The following is an 11,646-nucleotide window of genomic DNA, read 5'->3' on the forward strand; positions in this document are numbered from 1 at the left end:
TATGTTAATCACTCTTCTTCATCTTACATAATAAAAGAATAAAAATAAAATGTTTCTGAAATTATGTGTTAGTTCGAGATACTGGGTGTTTCAAAGATCATGAACAGGCCACTGTTCTTGAACTTCAGTAGCTTGAACTTCTCAAACGTCATGCATGTCAGGATATCTGAGAGTAAGCAGGTTGAATCTGTCAGTCCAGTCTCTCTCTCTGTTTACAGTATCTATATGATTGACATGTCTATTTCGGGGTGTCTGATCTCACTGACTGATTTACACACCTGAGCCACATTCCTGCCATGACACCTCTGTGGAGGGGTGAAAAGTTAAACAGGCACTAGTCTCCACAGAGCCTCGCTGGGTCCTGAGTCCTGACTGTCTTGTGGGGGCCTTGGAATGCAACTGCTGACCACCAAGTCTACTCTGAGACCCCCTGCCTGGAACTGAGTGTCCGCTGGGACCTCTGACCTCTCACTGAGACATCGTCATGCATACATTACGATGGACACACTTCTGTTATGGCAGAGGTGCCACACACAGGCTGTCCCAGCTGACTTTCATTATTGAGGTCGGCAAACCCATCAGTATTCAAATTTAAAGGGGTACAATATAGGTTAATTTTCTACTCAGACTTGTGTGTGCACCCCAGACGGATTTGAAGTTGTTTGATTCAATACTTAGATAGTTGATATTTCATTAGACATGCAGCCCTCCCATATAAGCCCACATTCAACTTCAAACTCCATGTTAGACTTATTGAAAACATATAGGACCTATATGTTTTCAATAAGTCTAACATGGAGTTTGAAGTTGAATGTGGGCTTATATGGGAGGGCTGCATGTCTAGGCTATACCGTCCCTGGTTCTGGTGACTGATGTTGTCATTCTAATGCAGCATTTTCCTATTACTTTTGTAATTGGATTTTTTCAGTTTTATTTTAATTTAAGTTTTCTAACGTTAGACATTTTAAATGTAAATAAATAAATAAGTAAAATAATAAAATGTGACTGTCCCCTTATGCAATAGGACAATATCAGTTACCAAAACCAAGGATGTGTGTGTTCTAAATGAGTCTAACCTGGTTAACATGAAGTTGAATCAAAGTAAACTTTATTGTCCACAAGGGAAATTGGTCTTGGGCTTTGAATGGGCTAATAATACTGTAGGAGGGTCTGATCAAATAAATATAAAATATCTAAAAATATAATCAAGCAACTTACAAACTTACTTGCCTGGGGTGCACACAAAAGACTGGGCGGACATTAAAATGACCCCAGTGTTTTAGTGGGAACCCCTATACGTTATACACAAAGCTGCACAAAGTGGTATAAAACATCTGAAGCATAGCAAGTGTTGCTACACAAGGGAAGACCAACTGTGTGTGTGTGTGTGTGTGTGTGTGTGTGTGTGTGTGTGTGCATGTGTGTGTGCGTGCGTGCGTGCGTGCGTGCGTGCGTGCGTGCGTGCGTGTGCGAGCTCGCCGCTCACACACACGCATACATCCACAGTCTTGACCAGTTTGCAGAGTGAGCCCCCAACATGTGCTGCATGTACAGTAGTAACAGGTAGTTTTTAAAGGATCCTGGCCCAGTGACTTATAATAGCGCAACTCTGCTGAGACATGGTAGATACAACAGCCAATACATCTACTGTAGGAAGCTTACAGGTGAGGCCAATCACATTCAGTGGCCAACCCGCTTTAATGACCGATGAATCATAATCATTTGAGATTATTTTTATGTTTACTCTAATGTTAAATTTGAAAGATAATTTTGTCTTTCATGATTTACATTATTGAGACACTAAATAAAGTGAATAAACCACTTAATTATAGTAAACCAAAGGTTTCCTGGTTTAACAAACAGTCCACATAATGGCTGACCATCATGGTGTTTAACATGCCCCAACAAGTTGTCCTGCAGGACAACCTTAACTTCAATGATTAGACTACCTTCACTCACTGCCAGGATCACCTTGCTTTCATTTGATCTTTGTCTGTGTGTGTGTGTGTGTGTGTGTGTGTGTGTGTGTGTGTGTGTGTGTGTGTGTGTGTGTGTGTGTGTGTGTGTGTGTGTGTGTGTGTGTGTGTGTGTGTGTGTGTGTGTGTGTGCGTGCGTGCACGTGCACACATGTATTTATTTATACTGTATGCACAGTTAAGACTAATGTTGGTATGAGTACTGGAAGCCTTACGGTATCTATGCCGTCTACATGTGAATTGGAGTCTGATAGAAAGAAAGATTTCCAGCTGGATAGGTGGTTTAAGTCCTTCAGGCCAGCACCTGGTTAAGCTGAGCTAGCAGGAAATTGTAGCTAATTGAAACCCTTGTGCTCCCTTCCTGTCATTTAAACACCATTTAACACACAGTGAGTCAAGACAGCCTTAGAGATAAAGAAATGACAATACTTTAGGCAAATTCCAATGTGGTATTTGTCCTAAAGATCAAATAAAATACCTACTTGTTAGGTCCTCAGGCTAATATAATCATTAAGGCTTTGACAAAATACAGGAATTAGCCACACAAAAGCTACAACCTAAGCTTACCTTACCAAAGAGTGCGATGGTGATTTTATTGCCACTAGCCATGGTCCTCCTTCCAGCATAATTATAGACCAAACTTTCCCTTCTACATGGATTGCATTTCTAAACCTTGGAGGTTTATTTAGGTTTTACAGCTGAGGTTAAAATAGAAAAGTGTGCTCCACCTGTTGCCTTTTTACTGCTTTGCATCAGCTATATACAGTATGTTGTGCCCTATATTAATCTATTTAATATAGGGCAGAGAAACTTTTCATATCTGTATCCTACAAATGTGATTCAAGTGACACGCACGCACGCACGCACGCATGCACGCACGCGCACGCACGCACGCACACACACACACACACACACACACACACACACACACACACACACACACATACACACACACTCGCGCGAGCGTGGGCAACAGAAATGACTACAAGCTTGTCATGTAAGACATGTAAGACCTGTGGGTATTTATGATATTCAAGAAGTGAGGATCATGTGACCTCAAACCAAAAGTACATTTCCATGACATATAAATACACACAGCTACTGAAATCCAAAGCGCTGTGAGCTGAGGATCCCTTGAGAAGGAGAGTAATGATGTTGGTGAAAATGTGGAGGATGCCCGAATGCTGATGACATACAGTATGAAACATAAAATAGAACATAAACATAGATAAGTGCTGGAGTCCATTCCACTTCTGCAAATACATCGAGACCTCCACGCAAGGTAAATAGGCTATCTTGGAAACGCACGTGAAGACGCAGCTAGTGGTATCATCACCATAGACAAGAGTTGAACTCGGCATCTACCGTATGAAATTGCAAAGCAAAAATGTGTTCAATATGCTAAATGCAAAACATATACCCGTATTGCGCCGAATATAAGACGACTCTGATTGTAACGTAGTCTTATATTTAGGACAATAGTGTACTATCATTGATTGTGTGGTATTGATTCCAAGAAAAGGAAATTAATTTATGTCAACACTGTTGAAGTGACGCTATGATACTATTATGTTGTACTGTTGACTCATAAAGTAGAACATTTGACTCAACAGTACCACAAGATAGTGTCATATAGCATCACTTCAAACATAAAGGCAGGGGCACCTATTGACAACACTGAAAAGGACCCTAAAAAGAAAAAATCCTATTATCCACTAACAATAAAGGTTAGAGCTTTAGTCATTGCCCGGTTCTTCCACATATTTTACTTTTACACCCAGTCACCATTTGGCCTGAGGCCCCTTTGACCTCTGTTCTTTAAACCTCCCATCCTTTCCAGTGGAACATAACAAGACAGGGGGACTCTCCGTCCGTCATGGCCAACTGCTTTAAGTCTTTGTGATGCAAACACCCAGGAGATTGACAGAGGCCAGGAAGATGCCCCTAAAAGATGACTAAAATCAAAGGAATCCCTGCAAGCCAGATGTGATACCGAAGTAATGTTCATGTCTAGCACTGTCAAAAAGCACAAGGTTGACATGTTGAGTGTTTCCTACCGTTGTCTTCAACTGTAAAGTAGAAGATGTCACTGGTGGCGTTGCTCCCATCAAGAAGGATGTAACAGATCTTCATATTGTCAATGTCGGCTAACAGAGTGAGAAAGATTGAGAGACAGAGTGTGAGGTTAAGTACTTCAGAAAGTGAGAAGATTAGCCCACTTTTTAACTGAGGTTCAGTTACAACCCTCAGGCTACAATTTATTACATAGTCAGCAAATTTATTTTTTAAAACAGCCATGACAATTTTATCTGAATTATAGCCTATATCAGCTGAAAATAAATGTATCCAATCCATTACTGTACATATGCAAATATATCAATTTAAAAGCAAAGATACATTTTATAGATTTATTTAACTTTTATTTGTATGACATAATTATAACTACTATTGACGATATTCAGACCGCGGCCATCTTGCCAGCAAGGTGCTAACTAGGTGCAACTTCCCATAGACAGCCCATTCATCCAAACAGAAAAGTCCTATCTGATTGTATTAAACAATGTCAAACTTACCAACATTGCAACTGTACAAAAAGCTTGAATTATCCTCTTTCTATCTGCAAAGTGTTTGTTTCATAAAAATCCACTGTAGACATGTTATGAGCTACTTCATTTCAAGAAATTATGTGCAGGTTATTTTTTTCCCCTAAGTGTCAGAGTTTGGGAGTGCTCGTTGTAAGGAATTTCTTGCAGGTGATGTATTGGAGTTTGGAAGCACTCGTTTTTTGTAAAGCAGCCTCCTGCATTATGTGCAAATTCAAAACAGGTGGTACGCAGAGCTGTTGAGTGATATCCAACGAGCACTCCAAAACTCTGACACTTAGGAAAAAATAACATGCACATAATTTCTTGACAGGAAGTAGCTCATACTATGGTGGATTTTTATGAAACAAAAACTTTACAGATTGAAAGAGGATAATTCAAGCTTCCCGTACAGCTGCAATGTTGGTGAGTTTGACGTTGTTTAATACAATCAGATAGGACCTTTCTGTTTGGATGAATGGGCTGTCTATGGGAAGTTGCACCTATAGTTAGCACCTTGCTGGCAAGATGGCCGCGGTCTGAATATCGTCACTTAAGTAGGCCTACACCAAGCATTTTCTTTCTTCATGTATCTTCATACAAACATACTGGAAGAATTACATTTTTGATGATGCCGTTCATAATGGTTGGCTTCCCTTTTACCCATTCTACACTATTTCACATTTACTCTTTTTTAGCTTTTAACGAGTGTAAGGTGGGGTAGCTCTCCTAAGCACAGCAACACCATTACTGAGAATGCAATGTTAGCTTACCTTGTGTGAAGGCCTTGATGCTATCATTGCCCAGGGCGGTGTTCATGATGAATCCATGCAGGGGAGCCTCAGCAATGTTGTACTTCAAGACTTTGCGCTGGCTGTCTCTGTCTTCAGACTTCAGGGCCTTGCTGGTGATCAGGAATCCCACGTGTCCGGAATGGAGCACCCTTAGTGTGGCAGCAGCCTTGTTCACTACAATCTGTGGAACCCCGTTGTCCACCGTGTTAATATGAATAGTCATCATCTGGGGCTTGCGTGTTTCATAGATGGTGTCAGGGAAGACGTAGAAGTCAGTGTGCGTGCCATCCGTGACTGTGAAGGAGAAGCTATCCTCATTGGTCTCTGTGCCGTCATGCTTATACGTGATGAGGTTCTCATTCAGGTCTTGCTTGGTGAATGTGGTGATCGGTTGGGTGTTGTTAAAAAGCAGCTGCCCGTGGACTGGCACTTGGGTGACTATGAAGCGTAGCAGGTTGTCAGGTGTATCACGATCCTCTACCGTCAATTCAAATGGTGTGATGAGTTTGGCTTCTCCCTCTCCCAAAACTAGTTTGCTGATGGCCAAGACAGGTTTTTTATTGTCTACATCAGTGATGGACACTCTGAATGTACGGAAGACGGGATTGTAACCATCAGTAACTTCAAACTCGAAGCTGTCCATCTTCATCTCATCGTCAGAGGTATGGATGTAATAGATCTTGTTGCCAGCGAGCTGCATTTGAGTGAAGGTGGAGATAGGAACACCTGGGAAGTCAGTGCACTCCAGATGACCCCTGCTGGGTGCTCGAGTGATGCTGAAGGTGAGGTATTCATCAGGACTGTTGATGTCAGTGGTGCTGAGCAGGTCAGTAGTAAGAGTTACTTTGCCTCCTTCTTTGAGAGTCACGCCTTTGTTGATGACATCTGGGAAGACCATGTCAATGCTTCCAATGTTGATGTAGAAGTAGCGGTCAATGAGAGGGTTAAGGCCGTCTGTGACATCAAACTTCAGCAAGTCGCGGATTCCCTCTTGACCTGTGTGCACATACTGAATGAGATGTTTGTCAATTTCATCCTGTGTGAAGTTCATCCCAAGGGTGATATTGCCCAAAACATTCCCATATTTGGAGATGCGCTGAAGGTAGCCTTGGCTTGGGCCATAGCGTACAATGTATGTCAGCTCTTTGTCTTCAGAGTCAAGGTCTGTGGCCTTCAAAACATTGTTATTGATTATTTTGGTCTCACTAATCTCAACTTCAAGACCATCGTTTATTGTCATTCTTGGTGTCTCATCATCAACAGGAATAACCATGATGATAACCTTCTTTTCCACAGTGTGCTTCCCATCTGAAAGCCTGATTTCAAAGCTGTCCTCCTTGGTCTCTGAGTCATCATGTTCATACACAATGTTAGATGACTCCTTGATTTGTTCCAGATTGAATTTGTCAACTGGGAGTGTGCCAGTGGTGAGCTGCTGAACAATTGTGCCATGCTCAGGGTACTTGATGATCTCAAAGTCCAACTCATCCCCGGGGATATCAGCATCAGCTGCATTCAGGATGGGCGTGTCAATGACCAGACTCATGCCTTCCATTACTACAAACTCGCGGATGAAAATCTCCGGTTTTTCGTCATTAGCTGGAATGATAACAATGGGGAAGAAGTGGCGCTCAGAGAAGTTGATACCATCTGAACAGCGGAAGGTGAAGCGATCTTCAACAGGTTCCACACCTTTGTGAATGCTCTGGACATAGTAGATATGACCAAGGCCAATGTCTTTAATGCTAAAGGCAGTGATGGCCGTGCCTGCCCTAGACTTCTCAGAGCCTGGGGCTGGGGCAATATTCTCCACGTAGCCAGATGTTGGCTGGACGATGATGGTGCACAAAATATCCTCATTGTCTGTGTCGATATCCTCAGCCTCGATGTGCTCGAATGTAATGACATTCTTCTCTCCTTCAATCACCACAAACTGCTCTCCAACACTGACAATAGGCGGGATACTGTCAAGGGGGAGGATGGTAACGTGAACCCTCACACCTTGAACCTTGTTTCCCCCGACAACCCATTGGTCCGACATATCAGACAGGGTGAGGTTGAAGGAGTCATATTCCTTAAATGGTCCAATTTCACCTGATGTGTGGGCATACACCACCACCCCATTGATAAGGTCCTGCTGAGTGAATCTCTCTGCAGGTCCCCCGTTTACCAGGATCTCCCCCAGCCTGGGAGGCTCCTCAACGATGAAAGTGAGCAAAAGGTCATCTGTGTCGTCGTCACGACCCTGAATGACGTTGGTCGTAATTTCTGTTGCTCCGTTCTCCAGCACGTCGATGGCAGACCCCAGCAGGCCAGCCGGGAGCATGATTGTGGGGGCCTCATCATCAACGGGTTCAATGGCAATCTTAATGATGATGGGCACCTCATGAAAGCCATCACTGACATCAACCTTGATGGTATCACTGAGGGATTCATCTCCGCGATGAATGTAAGTCAGATGGCCATTTTCTATGTCTTCCAGCAAAAATGTCTCACCATTTGACATGGCAATACCTAAATACTGCAATTGTCCAAAGAGGGGAATCTGGGTCACAGTGAACTCGATATTTTGATCATCGGTATCCTGGTCTGTGGCATGCAGCTCTTTCTTAGTGATGACATAAGAGTTTCTCTCCAGAACAGTGAACCCAGTGTTGGTGATTACGGGGGGTTTGTTGTCAACTGGCTGTAAAAAAATGGTGAATAGCCCATCTACTGAGTTACCAGCAGTGTCCTCCACAAGGAATGTGAATTGAACAACTTTTGGAGTGATGCCCAGTTCCTGATCAGGGGGCTTGTAAGCCACTTTGTGGTGATTGACCTGGGCCTGTGTGAACTCGGAAACGGCAATGTCAGGGCTGTCAGTCAGAACAATGTCACCCAGAGGGGCTGGGTTGTTCTCATCTGTGTCTGTGGGGGGGTTTATGACGGTGTACTTCAGGTCTCTGTCATCTGAATCCAGATCTGTATAACGCAACAATTTATTTTTGAAGTGTGTCAGCTCATACTCTTGCACTGCCATGTGAAGGGTGGTGCCCGGATAGAGCTCTGGGGGGAGGTCATCAACAGGGTGGATTTTTATGGTGAAAACATGCTCGCCTGACTGGTTCGGGGGATCATTATCATCTTGGACCCGGAATACAAACTGGTCATTTACAGTGGTGGTGCTGTGGGGGCCAATGTGGCGATAGAAGAGCTTTCCATCCATTATATCTTGCTGAAACCACTCGGCCACCACCTGCTCAAACATCTCATCTGTCGCACTGAACTTCCAGAGAGAGGGGTCAGAGGGGGTCTCAACTTGCCTGAGAAGCAGCTCTCCCACAGTTGAGTATGGAGCTTCCAGAATAAATGTAATGGTAGAGTCTTCTGAATCAATATCGGTGGCACTCAGAATGAACGGGGAGAGCTGCATGACCTCATTTTTAAACAGCACCAGGCCAGTGTTGGCATTGATAATGGGGGGCTCGTCATCGGTGGGGGCAATAGTGATGGGGAACAAAAACTCCACCTCGTTCTTGCCGTCAGTCATTCTAAAGATAATATTGTCACTGTAGGTGTCACTGCCATCATGCTGGTACACCACAATACCAGCATCTAAATCGGCAGGTGTGAAGAATTTCCTACCGCTGCCAAGCACGGTTAGCTCTCCGTGTTTTAAGCCATCTACAACAGTAATTTGTACGTCCTCTAGGTTATCCTCATCACTGATCTCTAAATTCTGGGAGCTGGACAGAGCTCTGGACTGTCCTTCAAACAATAGCTGCCCTGTATTTTTGGTCGCCACAGGGGCCAACGTATTCATAGGCTTCACCACTATCATAAAAGCGAAGCTTTCGGACACAGCTCCATCAGTGTCTACGATTTCAAAATCAAGCTGGAAAATCCTCTCTGCCTCCGAGTCCTCTGAAGGGGGCTTGTAAGCTATTTTAAGGTCTTTTATGTCTCTCTGATAGAAGGATGTGATGGGCAGGTTCTGATCGTCTGTGCTGATGAAGTAGCCCTGCTGATAGCCCAGAGGTGAAGTCATGTTGAAAATTAAATCATCTTGATCGGATTCAACATCCTCAGCGGCCAGCATATCACTCGTTATTGCTGTCATCACAAATTGATCAATCTCCATCATCATCATAGCTACAAAGCTGGGCTTAGGGGCAGTGTTCTCGGTTCCCTCTCTTATTCTAACCATCATCTGGAAATGCTCTTGCATTATGGCATTGCCCTCATTGTCCTGCAGCTCTACCATCATTGGAATATAGTCTCTATTTGGTGACTTGGTCGTTGCAGTGTGCTTGTAGCGAATGCCCTGCTTAACAAACTCATCACAGTCAATCATCTGGCCATTGGGGGGGTTATTCAAAAGTGTTCCATACCTGGGGAGTCCTCCGGCGCCAACCAGAGTGGTCATCTTACACTGTGTCACACCTTCCTCGTAGGAAAACTCCAGACCTTTTTTGTCAATGGGGTTGCTGTCGCTGTTAAGTTTCTCCACATTGAGTGGCATATTCCTGGTGAGGATCTCGAGCTGCTGGAATACCACCTCCACCTCCAGCATGAAGGGGATGATGACCGTGTCTGTATGGGAGTCATATCGCAGCTGGAGCTTTACCCGATCCTTGCTGGGACTCCGGGAGCCAAAGTGAGTGTATTTCACCTCATCAGCTCCGAATTCACAGGGGAACTTTTTCGGGCTCAGCATTCCAGGTGTCTGGGCCAGCGGGTCATTGTCCAAAACAGTGATGTGACACCGGTCACCAGGCTGCACCTCGGTCACCAGGTCATTGACAGGGTCCAAATACACAGACCTCCCAAAGGGAACCCTAATTCCATTGTTGGCGATGACGATGTTGTCCTCATCAGGTCCAGTTCTATGGCGATAAAGGAAAGCCGGGTCAAAGGGCTCTGCATCCACTGAAGCAAAGAAGCCCAGAGCAAAAGTAACAAGGAGACATCTGAAAAGCTCCCGTGTTTTACAGGTCCCTGAGCTTTGCAGACAACCAGCCATGTCCGCTGCTAGTTGTCTTGCAATTTGTTTTACGAGTCAGCAGAAATAGACAGACTCCTATCCCCCAAATAAATAAAATAGTCTCTCTCTCTCTCTCTCTCTCTCTCTCTCTCTCTCTATCTCTCTCTTGCTCTCTGTCTCTCTCCTCACAGGCTCCCTCACGCATCCACCGTGCCACACAACTGCAGTGAATGTTATAGGGCTGTGCAGGTAATACTAACACAGAAGACTGTGACTAGACCCCAGACTCCTCCTTCTGTCAGGCCAGGGAGGGAGCCTCCTGCCCCCATGGCTAATTTAAGAAAGTCCATTGGATGGGATGTAAAAGTCCGCCTCCCCCCCACCCCACCCCCTCCACACACACGCACACGCACACACGCAAGCATGCACGCACACACACGCACACACACACACACACACACACACACACACACACACACACACACACACACACACACACACACACACACACACACACACAAACCCCTACCCCCTTTTTCTCTTTTACAATAGTCATGTCTATGACTTGGCAAGCTTTTACCTTCATTTAAACAATATATCAAATGTAGGCTTCTTATATCTTTGACTATGTTTAGTTGTTCATTAGCATTATTTAATTTCTTCATGGGTGGATGCTATATCATTTCTCTATGTAATTTCTCAATCTAATGCGTTTACTTGTCACTAAGTTGTATATAGTATACATGGATGTCATGTCAGAAAAGGATGAAAATAAATAGTTCAATTTAGGTAAATCCAAAATAAAGTTGATCACAACCACTTTGATTGGATTAAAAAAATCTGAATTGAATGTACACTTGCAGTGGCAGATTTGTTGCATGTCAACACAACAGTAATTTCCATGCTAATAATGAGCTCAGCTAACAGTATGGCAAAAAGTCAATGTAGCACTGATATTGGTGCCCTCTATTGGGTAACTGCATTGTATGCAATTGTATGCAACTGACTCTTATTTCGTGTGAGTGTGATAACAAGCAAAACACAATTTGGCAAGACACATATACTGTATTTTATTGAGAAAAGGATATCCCCTTGAGATGTATCATCTCGTTTTCGAGGGGGTCCAACAACATACAGCAAATACAGAACAATACAACAAATACATTCATGCATATAGTTTTGCATACATAAACGAGGACAAAAACAAACAAAATATATATAATAACATAATACCACTGGTAACCAAATATTTTGAACAACAGTTTCTTTGTTAAAGTGATAGAGCCATCACAATTAAAGCGGCAATGGACATCAATAATGACTAAAGA

The 11,646-nt window shown here is 43.6% G+C and overlaps 1 protein-coding gene across 1 annotated transcript in view; it reads right to left on the minus strand.

Annotated features, from left to right (window-relative positions):
• frem3 (Fras1 related extracellular matrix 3) overlaps positions 1-10,563 on the minus strand; it is a 39,806-nt gene extending 29,243 nt beyond the window's left edge. Inside the window, exons 1-2 of the mRNA XM_079498117.1 lie at positions 5,332-10,563; positions 4,034-4,123 (exon numbers count right to left, since the gene is read on the minus strand). Coding sequence (XP_079354243.1) covers positions 4,034-4,123; positions 5,332-10,357 — 5,116 coding nt within the window. The 5' untranslated portion in view covers positions 10,358-10,563. The remainder of the gene's footprint in view (positions 1-4,033; positions 4,124-5,331) is intronic.
• Between the last annotated feature and the right edge of the window lie 1,083 nt (positions 10,564-11,646).

Source organism: Electrona antarctica (genome assembly GCF_951216825.1).
Source record: "Electrona antarctica genome assembly, chromosome: 4".
Taxonomy (NCBI): domain Eukaryota; kingdom Metazoa; phylum Chordata; class Actinopteri; order Myctophiformes; family Myctophidae; genus Electrona; species Electrona antarctica.